This window comes from Salmo salar, chromosome ssa16, assembly GCF_905237065.1.
Source record: "Salmo salar chromosome ssa16, Ssal_v3.1, whole genome shotgun sequence".
Classification (NCBI taxonomy): Eukaryota; Metazoa; Chordata; class Actinopteri; order Salmoniformes; family Salmonidae; genus Salmo; species Salmo salar.
In genome coordinates this window covers 39637063-39652702 of record NC_059457.1, presented here as the reverse complement: position 1 = coordinate 39652702, position 15640 = coordinate 39637063, and the positions used below count along the sequence as shown (strand labels likewise).

Below are 15640 nucleotides of genomic sequence, written 5' to 3'. Positions count from 1 at the left end.
TAAGTTGCATGGACTGCATGGAATAATAGTGTTTAACATATGACAACCTTATCTCTGTACCCCACACATACAATTATCTGTAAGGTCCCTCAGTCGAGCAGTGAATTTCAAACACAGATTCAACCACAAAGGCCAATGGAGGTTTTCCAATGCCTCGTAAAGAATGGCACCAATGGTAGATGGGTAAAAACAGAAAAAGCATACATTGAATATCCATTTGAGCATGGTGAAGTTATTAATTAATGGCTGTGATAGAAGAAAACTGAGGATGGACAAACATTGTAGTTACTCCACAATACTAACCTAATTGACAGAGTGAAAAGAAGGAAGCCTGTATAGAATACAAACATTCTAAATCATGCATCCTGTTTGCAATAAGGCACTAATGTAATACTGCAAAAAATGTGGCAAAGCAATGACCTTTTTGTCCTGAATACAAAGTGTTACCGTATGTTTGGGGCAAATCCAATAAAACACATTACTGAGTACCGCACTCTATATTTTCAAGCATAGTGGTGGCTGATCATGTTATGGGTATGCTTGCAATCGTTAAGGACTGGCGAGTTTTTCAGGATAAAAAACAAATGGAATGGAGAACAGGCAAAATCCTAGAAAAAAACAGATTAAGTCTGCTTTCCAAAAGACAATGGGAGATGAATTCACCTTTCAGCAGGACAATAACCTAAAACACAAGGCCAAATCTAAACTGGAGTGAATGTTACTGAGTTTCCGAGTTACAGTTTTGACTTAAATCTACTTGAAAATCTATGGCAAGACCTGAAAATGGTTGCCTAATATTGACCAACAACCAAATTGACAGCCCTTGAAGAATTTAGAAAATAACAATGGGAAGATGTTGCACAATCCAGGTGTGGAAAGCTCTTAAGAGACTTACTCAGAAAGACTCACAGCTGTAATTGCTTCTAAAAGTGCTTCTACAAAGTATTGACTCAGGGGTGTGAATACTTACAGTTGAAGTCGGAAGTTTACATACACTTAGGTTGGAGTGGTTGAAAAACTAGTATTAATGACTCCAGAAATGTCTTGTTAACAAACTATAGTTTTGGCAAGTCGGTTAGGACATTTGTGCATGACACAAGGAATTTTTCCAACAATTGTTTACAGACAGATTATTTCACATATAATTCACTGTATCACAATTCCAGTGGGTCAGAAGTTTACATACACTAAGTTGACTGTGCCTTCAAACAGCTTGGAAAATTCCAGAAAATGATATCATGGCTTTAGAAGCTTCTGATAAGCTAATTGACATAATTTGAGTCAATTGGAGGTGTACCTGTGGATGTATTTCAAGGCCTACCTTCAAACTCAGTGCCTCTTTGATTGACATCATGGGAAAATCAAAAGAAATCAGCCAAGACCTCATAAAAAAAATTGTAGACCTCCACAAGTCTGGTTCATCCTTGGGAGCAATTTCCAAACACCTGAAGGTCCCACACTCATCTGTACAAACAATAGTACGCAGGTATAAACACCATGGGACCACGCAGCCGTCATACCGCTCAGGAAGGAGACGCGTTCTTTGGTGCGAAAAGGTCAAATCAATCCCAGAACAACAGCAAAGGACCTTGTGAAGATGCTGGAGGAAACAGGTACAAAAGTATCTATATCCACAGTAAAACGAGTCCTATCTCGACATAACCTGAATGGCCGCTCAGCAAGGAAGAAGTCACTGCTCCAAAACCACCATAAAAAAAGCCAGACTACGGTTTGCAACTGCACATGGGGACAAAGATCGTACTTTTTGAAGAAATGTCCTCTGGTGTGATCAAACAAAAATAGAACTGTTTGGCCATAATGACCATCGTTATGTTTGGAGGAAAAAGGGGGAGGCTTGCAAGCCGAAGAACACCATCCCAACCGTGATGCACGGGGGCGGCAGCATCATGTTGTGGGGGTGCTTTGCTGCAGGAGGGACTGGTGCACTTCACAAAATAGATGGCATCATGAGGGAGGAAATTATGTGGATATATTGAAGTAACATCTCAAGACATCAGTCAGGAAGTTAAAGCTTGGTCGCAAATGGGTCTTCCAAATGGACAATGACCCCAAGCATACTTACAAAGTTGTGGCAAAATGGCTTAAGGACAAAAAAGTCAAGGTATTGGAGTGGCCATCACAAAGCCCTGACCTCAATCCTATTGAAAATTTGTGGGCAGAACTGAAAAAGCGTATGCTAGCAAGGAGGCCTACAAACCTGACTCAGTTACACCAGCTCTGTCAAGAGGAATGGGCCAAAATTCACCCAACTTATTGTGGGAAGCTTGTGGAAGGCTACTCGAAACGTTTGACACAACTTGAACAATTTAAAGGCAATGCTACCAAATACTAATTGAGTGTATGTTAACTTCTGACCCACTGGGAATGTGATGAAAGAAATAAAAGCTGAAATAAATCATTCTCTCTTCTATTATTCTGACATTTCACATTCTTAAAATAAAGAAGTGATCCTGACTGACCAAAGACAGAGAATGTTTACTTGGATTAAATGTCAGGAATTGTGAAAAACTGAGTTTAAATGTATTTGGATAAGGTGTATGTAAACCTCCGACTTCAACTGTCTGTAAATTCGATATTTTTATATTTGATTGTCAATACATTTACAAACACTTCTAAAAACATGTTTTCACTTTGTCATTATGGGGTATTGTGTGTAGATGGGTGAGAAAAACATCAATTTTGGGGGGAATAAGTCAAGGGGTATGAATACTTTCTGAAGGCACTGTATATTAGGAGCAGCATGAAGCTGATGTCTGAGAGAAATGGGGGAGGCTGAGGTGCTTGAGGTCAGAGGATCTGTTAGTGATGGAGAGGGGATGACGAGGAGAAGAGGCTCTTATTGGGTCCCTGAGTACACGTGTACTGGACAGATTCACTAAGGAGGTTTCACACACACACACACACACACACACACACACACACACACACACACACACACACACACACACACACACACACACACACACACACACACACACACACACACACACACCTACCTACCCTGCTTCTCCACAGTAGCCAACCTGTCTGTATAGCTGTGACTTCATCAATAAATGCATGAAGGGAAAGAATGGCAGTAACCTCAAGGTCAGAGTATAGAGTACTCAGAACCCAGACAGAGAGGGGGGGACGAGACAGACGGAGGCTTGCTGTTCAATCATTAAAACCGCACAACTGGCCAAATCTCCAATAGTCTACACACACGTCTGTCTGTGAGGAGCTGGAGAAAAGCTGTCTGTCAAACAGGACTAGGAGCTCAGGTGCATCCTGTTTCATTGATCATCCTTGAGATGTTTCTACAATTTGATTGGAGTCTACCTGTGGTAAATTCAATTGATTGGACATGATTTCGAAAGGCACACACCTGTCTATATAAGGTCCCACAGTTGACAGTGCATGTCAGAGCAAAAACCAAGCCATGAGGTCGAAGGAATTGTCCATAGAGCTCCGGGATAGGATTGTGTGAAGGCACAGATCTGGGGAAGGGTAACAAAAAATGTCTTCAGCATTGAACACAGTGGCCGCCATCATTCTTAAATAGAAGAAGTTTGGAACCACCAAGACTCTTCCTAGAGCTGGTCGTACGGCCAAACTGAGCAATCGGTGGAGAATGGCCTTGGTCGGGCAGGTGACAAGGAACTCGATGGTCACTCTGACAGAGCTCTAGAGTTCCTCTGTGGAGATGGGAGAACCTTCCAGAAGGACAGCCATCTCTGCAGCACTCCACCAATCAGACGGAAGCCACTCCTCAGTAAAAGGCCGCTTTGAGCTTGCCAAATATGAAACCAAGATTGAACTCTTCAGCATGACTGACAAGCGTTACGTCTGGAGGAAACCTGGCACCATCTCTACGGTGAAGCACGGTGGTGGCAGCATCATGCTGTGGGGATGTTTTTCAGCTGCATGGACTGGAAGACTAGTCATGATCGAGGCGAAGATGAACGGAGCGAAGTACAGAGAGATCCTTGATGAAAACCTGCTCCAGAGCGCTCAGGTCCTCAGACTGGGGCGAAGGTTCACCTTCCAATAGGACAACAACCCTAAGCACACAGCCAAGACAACACAGGAGTGGACTCGGGACAAGTCTCTGACGCTCCCCATCCAGCAACGCTCCCCATCCAACCTGACAGAGCTTGAGAGAATCTGCAGAGAAGAATCGGAGAAACTCCCCAAATATAGGTGTGCCCAGCTTGTAGCGTCATACCCAAGAAGACTCAATGCTTTAATCGCTGCCAAAAGTGCTTCAACAAAGTACTGAGTAAATTGTCTGAATACTTATGAATGTAATATCCGTTTTTTATTTTTAATAAATTCACAAACATTTCTAAAAACCTGTTTATGCTTTGTCATTATGAGGTATTGTGTGTAGATTGATGAGGGAAAAAAACTATTTAATACATTTTAGAATAAGGATGTAATGTAACAAAATGTGGAAAAGGTCAAGGGGTGTGAATACATTCCGAAGGCACTGTATATTGTTAATGACTGTGTTCATAAAGAGCTCAGATATGATTACATAGCCCAGAATGACTGTACTAGGAAATACAAATAAAGAAGGCTCATTATGAAGGTTAAACTCACCCCATCGTGAACCAAAGCCTTCCACGTGTGCTCCAGTTTCTTTATTAATCTGGAGCCGGAAAGAGAAACAACACTTAAAACGTTTGTTATTAAAAATGGATTAACCCATTAGAGTCTTTGCCCTGTCTAAATCGGAGTAGGGGTGGGGGTACTACTAAGCTATATGGAATTGCTTAAAGAAGGTCATACCAAGGATAATTTTGCTATTTGATTTTGAATGTTTAGACCCTTTGAAGTATCAAAAAAATATAACGAAAAATTATTTGATGAACATTTTTTTATTTGGCCTTACTGCTATTAGCCCATACAAACCCGTTGAATAACAGATTCAGCACATGTAGCAACAGATAGTCCCCCAAAAAACATCGAAAGGAAATGTTTTCTAAAGTGTCTGTCCTATATCTGAGAGATATAAGAAATATTTGTTATTTTTTGGGACATGTATTGAACCCCTTATTTTTGTCACTAAATAGTCTCCATATATACTTCCATACATTTTTTTTTACTTTTCGATTTTTGTATTATGCTAATTGGATTTTCACGGGGGCGCGGACATTGACCTTAGGGGGTTAAGGTCACAGAGACAAATATAAACAGCGTCAACCAGCCACGCTACAGGCTGTTTTATATGCTGACGGAGGCTGAATATTTTATCATCTTATGATGCTGGCGGGTTGATTCTACAAGACAGATAGTGACTGGATGAGTTATAATATAGTTACCTGGGTCACATTTATTAGGCACAAAAGATTAATTTTTTTTACTGCTACAGATAGGGACTACCTGAACTTGTCCAATAAGAAACGTTAGTTTTCGTTTCCGTTCCAAAACGTTTTGCTACAGTGTGACCTAATGAACACGATTCTGTATGATTTATATGACATTTGTAATTACCTGTAGGATTGCAGGATGTCGATGATTCCGATGTAGAGGAGTAGACGCTCTCCTTTCCCGTTGACTGCTGGGATGCCGCCCATCCTACAGACAAACATGAAGAGATAGTGAGATACAAAGAGTGGCACTGACAAACAGAGAGGGTAGAGAGAGCTACAAGGAAACAGCTAGCAACAGTCAAACACCCCAGCCGGTCACATGTCAGTCACTCACGTGTCGTCGGTGTCGATAGACTCTCCGCAGGCGGCCCCTCCCTGGATGGACTCCATGGCGGTGGAGTAGAGGGCCTTCTGGGCCACGGGCCTCTTCTCATCCTTCTCTCCTCCCTCCATCTGCTGCTCCCGCTCTGCCTGGTCGATGTTATGGACCCCCAGCAGCAAGCTGTAGTCCATGATCTTAAAGCTCTCCAGCACCTGGAAATACATACAGATATATAGGTTTCAGTTATAGGACTGAGCTAGGCCTATCAGCCCTATGATTGGTCCACACATCAATGGGGTCCTTCTCAATGATCTTTTCTATTACAAATGGGGGCATTAAAAAGTTAACCTGTACTGCAGCGTAGTATAAAACATTTGCTTCACAGTCAGGGGCATATTTCAGAAATGTATTTAATTAATAACTTGCTGCTCGACGTCAAAGGAATTGACAATATTAACAGTATACCTTGCTGCAGCAAGTAACTTTTTAGTGCCCTCAACTGTAGATGCTAAGTTTAAAATGATGTCAATGTGTAATTTAAACCCTGATAGCAATGAGTCCTAAACCCGGCTGGTTCTCCTCACCAGACAGTCTCTCTGCAGGGTCTTGACCAGAGCGCTGTACATATCCTGGTCTAGCATCAGGCCATCCTGCAGGTCCTGCATGAAGTCCAGGTCTTTGAAGGTGGGCTTGGCCTTCTGTCTCTCCTTCTTGGAGGCACAGCGTTTGTATGTGGAGCCCTTCAGGTCGAACTTGAGGTGCATGCGGACGGCGCGCGGTAGAACGTTGTTCATGACCACCATGCGGATGTTCTTACCGCCAGACTGGATGCAGTACAGGCCGAAGAACTTGGGGAGCAAGGTACGAGGGTTCTGGTTGAGGTTCTGGAGAGAAGGAGGAAGAGAGAGAGAAAGATGCAGTAAGAAAAAGACCAACATTACCAAGAGCACAGGATAGTATTGGAGAAAACAGTCCATGATATGGCACCTTTCATTTTAACCCTGGTAATTAGGTAACCTATTTTAAATAGATGTGCCTGCAATGTTTGTGAGCTATGTGAGCCACAGTTTTTTTTATGGTTTTTAACTTGATCTGCAAAGGCAATAAATACAATCATTTTGAACAGTTTTTATCTCAGTCTTTGTTTTTAAGCCTTTTTAAAGGGATATTTCAGGATTTTATCTCAGTCTTTGTTTTTAAGCCTTTTTAAAGGGATATTTCAGGATTTTATCTCAGTCTTTGTTTTTAAGCCTTTTTAAAGGGATATTTCAGGATTTTGGCAATGAGGCCCTTTATCTAGTTCCCCAGAGTCCGATTAACTCATGGATACAAATGTTATTTAACCTTTATTTAATTAGGCAAGTCAGTTAAGAACAAATTCTTATTTTATAATGACGGCCTACCCCAGCCGAACCCTAACAATGCTGGGCCAATTGTGCGCCGCCCTATGGGACTCCCAATCATGGCCTTAGACCGCTGCGCCACTTGGGAGTTATGTCTCTGTGTCTAGTTTCAAGGATGTAATGACTGGAAGACTATGGGTATGTACTAGCATGCTACCTAGCAGATACTTTAGTCATTGCGCTAACGCTAGTTAGCAATTGCGCTAGCACTAGTTAGCAACTTCAAACTGCACGCAGAAACATACAAATGGTATCCTCATTGCCAAAATCCCAAAGTATCCCTTTAGGTGATTGAGTAAGGCCAGCTCCGTCACAGTACCACATGATTCCTCAAGACCAAACCAACCTCACCCCTTCAAAATATTCACAACACAAGAGTAGACAAAAAATACCAAAAGCAGTAACCCAAAGTATGAGACGTTTAAACTAACCTAATTCACAATTTCGTAAAACTATCTCCTTATCATCACTCTGCTTTAAATATTTAAGTAGTCAACCAAAATAAGTGAGGTTAGCCAAGCTACACACGTTCCTTGAACATTAAAAGTAATGACAGAATCCCATTAAAGTAATTACCAGGAGCCAGCTTCTTATGCACTCAAAGACTGCAACTCCTGGCAGACAGAGAGAGAGAGAGAGAGGAGGGAGAGAGACGGGAAGAGACAGACAGAGAGACAGGGGAAGGAGGAGTCACAGGGCTCCAACAGCAAGCAGTAAGGCCTTCAGGCTTTTAGGCCACAGCCAGTGATCTTCACAAGAGAGACAGACTGGGGGCATGAGACAGAGAGAAACAGAGGGAGTGAATCCCCATCATCCAGCAACACATGCCCCCTCTGTCCCTGAGTGGAGGGCACAGCACTGACAAGTCAACAAGAGAGAGACACATGAGAGAGAAAACAGGGAATGAAAAAGAGGGATAGAGAGTAGAGGTCCATCGATTAATCGGAATGGCTGATTAATTAGGGCCGATTTCAAGTTTTCATAACAATCATTAATCGGCATTTTTGGACACCGATTATGGCCGATTATATTGCACTCCACGAGGAGACTGCGTGGCAGGCTGACTACCTGTTATGCGAGTGCAGCAAGGAGCCAAGGTAAGGTGCTAGCTAGCATTAAACTTACCTTATAAAAAACAATCAATCTTAACATAATCACTAGTTAACTACACATGGTTGATGATATTTCTAGTTTATCTAGCTTGTCCTGTGTTGCATATAATCGATGCGGTGCCTGTTAATTTATCATCGAATCACAGCCTACTTCGCCAATCGGGTGATTTAACAAGCGCATTCGCGAAAAAAGCACTGTCGTTGCACCAATGTACCTAACCATAAACATCAACGGCTTTCTTAAAATCAATACACAAGTATATATTTTTAAACCTGCATATTTAGTTAATATTGCCTGCTAACATGAATTTCTTTTAACTAGGGAAATTGTGTCACTTCTCTTGTGTTCTGTGCAAGCAGAGTCAGGGTATATGCAGCAGTTTGGGCTGCCTGGCTCGTTGCGAACTGCGTGAAGACCATTTCTTACTAACAAAGACCGTAATTAATTTGTCAGAATTGTACATAATTATGACATAACATTGAAGGTTGTGCAATGTAACAGGAATATTTAGACTTAGGGATGCCACCCGTTAGATAAAATACGGAACGGTTCTGTATATCACTGAAAGAATAAACGTTTTGTTTTCGAAATGATAGTTCCCGGATTTGACCATATTAATGACCTAAGGCTCATATTTCTGCGTGTTATTATATTATAATTAAGTCTATGATTTGATACAGCAGTCTGACTGAGCGGTCGTAGGCAGCAGTAGGCTCGTAAGCATTCATTCAAACAGCACTTTCCTGCATTTGCCAGCAGCTCTTCGCTGTGCTTCAAGCATTGCTCTGTTTATGACTTCAAGCCTATCAACTCCCGAGATTAGGCTCGCAATACTAAAGTACCTATTAGAACATCCAATAGTCAAAGGTATATGAAATACAAATGGTATAGAGAGAAATAGTCCTATAATAACTACAACCTAAAACTTCTTACCTTGGAATATTGAACACTCATGTTAACAGGAACCACCTTCTTTCATATGTTCTCATGTTCTGAGCAAGGAACTTAAACGTTAGCTTTTTTACATGGCAAATATTGCACTTTTATTTTCTCCAACACTTTGTTTTTGCATTATTTAAACCAAATTGAACATGTTTCATTATTTATTTGAGACTAAGTTGATTTTATTGATGTTTTATATTAAGTTAAAATAAGTGTTCATTCAGTGTTGTTGTAATTGTCATTATTACAAATATATATATATATATATATATATATATATATATATATATATATATATATATATATAAATAAATAAATAAATAAATAAATATCGGCCGATTAGTCGGTATCGGCTTTTCTGGCCTTCCAATAATCGGTATCGGCGTTGAAAAAGCATAATCGGTCGACCTCTAATAGAGAGGGAGAGAAAGATGTGAGGGAGAGAAAGAGATGTGAGAGGGTGAGAGAGAGTGAGAGCAAGTGAAAGCAGAGACATCAAGCTTGGCATTGCTAAATAGAAAAGTATGGGGGGAAAACAGGCATGTAGAATGATGCCATGAGAGAGTGGAAAACAAGTGTGAGGGGGTGGCAATGACGTTTGTTACATCACCATGTTTAACATCATGCCCCCAGTCCTGTCAGCTGCACCAACCCAGTCCTGTCAGCTGCACCAACCCAGTCCTGTCAGCTGCACCAACCCAGTCCTGTCAGCTGCACCAACCCAGTCCTGTCAGCTGCACCAACCCAGTCCTGTCAGCTGCACCAACCCAGTCCTGTCAGCTGCACCAACCCAGTCCTGTCAGCTGCAGCAGACGTGTAGAGCTGTTCTATTGCCTCTCTGTGTATGTGCCTGCCTGCCTGTCCCCACTATGTGTCTCAGTCTCAGTCTCAGTCTGCTATGGCCTCAGGCCACAGTGAACCCGCATGGCTCACAATCCCTCATGGCTCATTAGCATGCACACCTAACACCCATTGGAATCGTGTAACTGCAATGGTCTGGAGCCAAAATGGTGAAAAAGGTCAGTGTAAATGTCTTCCTGTTGTCATATACTAATGCTTGAGGGCATTTCCCTTCAAACGTGGGTAAATTCCTGCTCGGTTTCAGTGCCTGTTAGTACATGAATATACACAAGCTTATCCCCACGGAAAATAGAAATCTAAAATAGAAACATGGACATACACTAGTACCTGATCGGACCCCGCTTTGCCTCCAGAACAGCCTGAATTCTCAGGGGGATGGAAACTTTGCTCAATTGGTATCAAGGGATTTAACGTGTGCCAGGAAAACATTCCCCACACCATTACACCACCAGCCTGTACTGTTGACCCCAGGCAGCATGGGGCCATGGACCCAAATCCTAACTCTGCCATCAGCATGATGCAACAGAACAGGGATTCATCAGGCAATGTTTTTCACTCCTCAATTGTCCAGTGGAGCCACTTCTTGTTTTTAGCTGATAGGAGTGGAACCTGTGTGGTCATCTGCTGCAATAGCCAATACGTGACAAGGACCGACGAGATGTGCGATTCATCAGGGAAAAATCGCCTCTTGTGAGTAGTATGTGAGTGAGTGGAATGATGCAGTGTGTGTGTGTGTGTGTGTGTGTGTGTGTAGGGTCATATCTCACCATGTAGTAGCCAGGCAGCAGCTTCTGTAGAAACTCGGCCTCCTTGTGCATAACGGTCTTGATGATGAACTCATCGTCCTTGGTCAGGTAGAACACAGAGCCACTGGCCCCAGGGTTGGACAACTCAATCAGGGGCTCGTTACACAGGGAGTACTGCAGACACACAGACACATACACTCTGACTGCATTATTATGGCATATTGAAACACACACAAGTACATGCATGTATCCTACTCCGACAAGTATACATACACAGAGACACACATCACACACACTAATCGGAGGTATGTGTGTGCTGTGAAGCTTCTAGACTGCTGACCACTCAGGGAGGAGCGGTGACTCACCCTGCCTCCTCCTTGAACTATCCACCAGACCTCGTCTGGCCCTAACCATCTCTACCCATCCTTCTTATACCTTCCCCCTCTCCTCTCCTCTCCTCTCCTCAACCCTACCCAACCCTTCTCTGGCCCTCCCCAGCCCTCCTCCTCTCTGCATACCGGCTGGACTGAGCGGGAGGGAGTGGGCAGCAGGCTGGACTGAGAGGGAGGGAGTGGGCAGCAGGCTGGACTGAGAGGGAGGGAGTGGGCAGCAGGCTGGACTGAGAGGGAGGGAGTGGGCTGCAGGCTGGACTGAGAGGGAGGGAGTGGGCAGCAGGCTGGACTGAGAGGGAGGGAGTGGGCAGCAGGCTGGACTGAGAGGGAGGGAGTGGGCAGCAGGCTGGACTGAGAGGGGAGGGAGTGGGCAGCAGGCTGGACTGAGAGGGAGGGAGTGGGCAGCAGGCTGGACTGAGAGGGAGGGAGTGGGCAGCAGGCTGGACTGAGAGGGAGGGAGTGGGCAGCAGGCTGGACTGAGAGGGAGGGAGTGGGCTGCAGGCTGGACTGAGAGGGAGGGAGTGGGCTGCAGGCTGGACTGAGAGGGAGGGAGTGGGCAGCAGGCTGGACTGAGAGGGAGGGAGTGGGCAGCAGGCTGGACTGAGAGGGAGGGAGTGGGCAGCAGGCTGGACTGAGAGGGAGGGAGTGGGCAGCAGGCTGGACTGAGAGGGGAGGGAGTGGGCAGCAGGCTGGACTGAGAGGGAGGGAGTGTGCAGCAGGCTGGACTGAGAGGGAGGGAGTGGGCAGCAGGCTGGACTGAGAGGGAGGGAGTGGGCAGCAGGCTGGACTGAGAGGGAGGGAGTGGGCAGCAGGCTGGACTGAGAGGGAGGGAGTGGGCAGCAGGCTGGACTGAGAGGGAGGGAGTGGGCAGCAGGCTGGACTGAGAGGGAGGGAGTGGGCAGCAGGCTGGACTGAGAGGGAGGGAGTGGGCAGCAGGCTGGACTGAGAGGGAGGGAGTGGGCAGCAGGCTGTGGGATAGAGGGCCACACACACCACACAGTGACAAAAGACAGAGATACACTGGTCAGATTGTATGTTTTCAGTGCTTTTAACCAATTGAAATTATAAATTGTCAGATTGAAAACAAATAACTTTTGGGGATTAGATAATAAGCTTTTAATTGTTTCACCACAATCCATCACCCTCTGAAATGCACAGCCTGATTAATCATCCCTTCTTGCAGGCGTATCCCTATCAGACAGTATGGGGAACAGGGGATGACAAGGGGAGGGGAAGATGAGAGAGAGAGAGAGGAGGGAGAGAGCGAGAGAGAGCACAAGAGAGAGGAAGAAGGAGAGAGAAAATGAGAGAAAGAAAGAAGGGGAGAGGGGAAAAGAGAAAGAAATAAACAGAGAGAGATGAGAATGGAGGAAGGGAGAAAGGGTGAGAGAGTGAAGAGAGAGAGAGAATTGAGAGAGTGAGAGAGAGAGTGAGGCAGGAAGGAAGGGAGAGCAAGACCCTGAGTGCAGAGAGCTTGAGCTCCAGGCACTGTGATTAATCGTAGAGGCAGGAACACTGCACACACACCCAGGGCCAGCCACACACACACACACACACACACACACACACACACACACACACACACACACACACACACACCCACCCGCAGGTGCGCGCGCACACACACACACACACACATACACCCTCAGAGGGAGACAGACACCTAATACACACAGGAGCGTGACAGCAGCCTAAAAACACAGGCAGTTGTATAATCATATCGTCTAGAAGGCAGGAGGGGCATGTTCACAGACGAACACACACACAGCCAGTCAGGCAACACTGATACGATGTGACAAGGGCCATGAGGGGTGACGCTGTGCCTGTCACACTCACACACACACTTTGACTGCATTATTATGGCATATCGAAACACACAAGGACACAGCAGAGACAGAGACATGGAACGCACACACACGCAATAATCAGAGGTACAGTGCATTCAGAAAGTATTCAGACCCCTTGACTTCTTCCACATTTTGTTACAGCCTTATTCTGAAATGGATTAAAGAAAACAATTTCCTCAGCAATTACACACAATACCCCATAATGACAAAGTGAAAACAGGTTTAGACATTTTTGTAAATGTATATATATAAAAAAATAATAATAATACCTTATTTACATAAGTATTCAGACCCTTTGCTATGAGACTCTAAATTGAGCTCAGGTGCATCCTGTTTCCATTGATCATCCTTGAAATGTTTCTACAACTTGATTGGAGTCCACCTGTGGTAAATTCAATTTATTGGACATAATTTGGAAAGGCACACACCTGTCTATATAAGGTCCCACAGTTGACAGTGCATGTCAGAGAAAAAACCAAGTCATGAGATCAAAGGAATTGTCCGTAGAGCTCTGAGACAGGATTGTGTTGAGGCACAGATTTTAGTTCTTTATTTTATTTAACTAGGCAAGTCAGTTAAGAACAAATTCTTATTTACAATGACAGCCTACCAAATCCGGACAACGCTGGGCCAATTGTGCGCCCTGCGCTATGGGACTCCCAATCACAACCAGATGTGACGCAACCTGGATTCAAACCAGGGACTGCAGTGATGCCTCTTGCACTGAGATGCAGTGCCTTAGACCGCTGCGCCACTCGGGAGCCCCAGATCTGGGGAAGGGTACCAAAACATTTCTGCAGCATCGAAGTTCCCTAAGAACACAGAGGCCTCTATCATCCTTAAATTGAAGAAGTTTGGAACCACCAAGACTCTTCCTTGAGCTCGCCGCCCGGTCAAACTGAGCAATCAGGGGAGAAGGGCCTTGGTCAGGGAGGTGACCAAAAACTCAATGGTCACTTTGACAGAGCTCTAGAGTTCCTCTGTGGAGATGGGTGAACCTTCCAGAAGGACAACCATCTCTGCAGCCCTCCACCAATCAGGCCTTTATGTAGTGGCCAGAAGGAAGCCACTCCTCAGTAAGACACATAACAGCCCACTTGAAGTTTGCCAAAAGGCACCTAAAGACTCTCACACCATGAATAGCAAAATTCTCTGGTCTGATGAAACCAAGGTTGAACTCTATGGCCTGAATGCCTAGCATCACGTCTGGAGGAATCCTGGCACCATCGCTACAGTGAAGCATGGTGGTGGCAGCATCATGCTATGGGGATGTTTTTCAGCGGCAGGGACTGGGAGACTAGTCAGGATCGAGGCAAAGATGTACGGAGAAAAGTACAGAGATTCTTGATGAAAACCTGCTCCAGAGCGCTCAGTACCTCAGACTTGGGCGAAGGTTCACCTTCCAACAGGACAACAACCCTAAGCACACAGCCAAGACAACACAGGAGTGGCTTCGGGACAAGTCTCTGAATGTCTTTGAGTGGCCCAGCCAGAGCTCGGACTTGAACCCGATCGAACATCTCTGGAGAGACCTGAAAATAGGTGTGCAGCAACGCTCCCCATCCAACCTGACAAAGCATGAGAGGATCTGCAGAGAAGAATGGGAGAAATTGGTTGATGGTTGAAAAATGGTCGATTTTCATATTCTTACCAGGTAGTCATCGGGCCTGATCCCAAAGAGCTCCCTGAAGTAGCGGAAGGCCACGGGAGCGTATGTCTTAAAGCGGAAGTCTGGGAAGTGGTGGGCTGGAGTCAGGTTGCTGCCTTCACTGGAAGGGGGAGAAGGGGAGAAAAACTTTTAGATACAGGACAACTATGTATGAACTAAGGAACTATTCTAGTGTAAATATATGAATATACACTGCTCAAAAGAATAAAGGGAACACTAAAACAACACAATGTTACTCCAAGTCAATCACACTTCTGTGAAATCAAACTGTCCACTTAGGAAGCAGCACTAATTGACAATAAATTGCACATGCTATTGTGCAAATGGAATAGACAACAGGTGGAAATTATAGGCAATTAGCAAGACACCCCCAATAAAGGAGTGGTTCTGCAGGTGGGGACCACAGACCACTTCTCAGTTCCTATGCTTCCTGGCTGATGTTTTGGTCACTTTTGAATGCTGGCGGTGCTTTCACTCTAGTGGTAGCATGAGACGGAGTCTACAACCCACACAAGTGGCTCAGGTAGTGCAGCTCATCCAGGATGGCACATCAATGTGAGCTGTGGCAAGAAGGTTTGCTGTGTCTGTCAGCGTAGTGTCCAGAGCATGGAGGCGCTACCAGGAGACAGGCCAGTACATCAGGAGACGTGGAGGAGGCCGTAAGAGGGCAACAACCCAGCAGCAGGACCGCTACCTCAGCCTTTGTGCAAGGAGGAGCAGGAGAAGCACTGCCAGAGCCCTGCAAAATGACCTCCAGCAGGCCACAAATGTGCATGTGTCTGCTCAAACGGTCAGAAACAGACTCCATGAGGGTGGTATGAGGGCCCGACGTCCACAGGTGGGGGTTGTGCTTACAGCCCAACACCGTGCAGGACGTTTGGCATTTGCCAGAGAACACCAAGATTGGCAAATTCGCCACTGGTGCCCTGTGCTCTTCACAGATGAAAGCAGGTTCACACTGAGCACGTGA

General features: G+C 45.0%; 1 protein-coding gene across 2 annotated transcripts in view; it reads right to left on the bottom strand.

Annotated features, from left to right (window-relative positions):
• Nucleotides 1-15640, bottom strand: part of LOC106573576 (phosphatidylinositol 4-phosphate 5-kinase type-1 gamma) — a 73906-nt gene that overhangs the window by 19621 nt on the left and 38645 nt on the right. For both annotated transcript variants that reach the window (XM_014148728.2, XM_014148730.2), the window contains exons 5-10: nt 14653-14770; nt 10784-10936; nt 6282-6581; nt 5710-5909; nt 5497-5580; nt 4603-4651 (exon numbers count right to left, since the gene is read on the bottom strand). In XM_014148728.2, coding sequence (XP_014004203.1) covers nt 4603-4651; nt 5497-5580; nt 5710-5909; nt 6282-6581; nt 10784-10936; nt 14653-14770 — 904 coding nt within the window. The remainder of the gene's footprint in view (nt 1-4602; nt 4652-5496; nt 5581-5709; nt 5910-6281; nt 6582-10783; nt 10937-14652; nt 14771-15640) is intronic.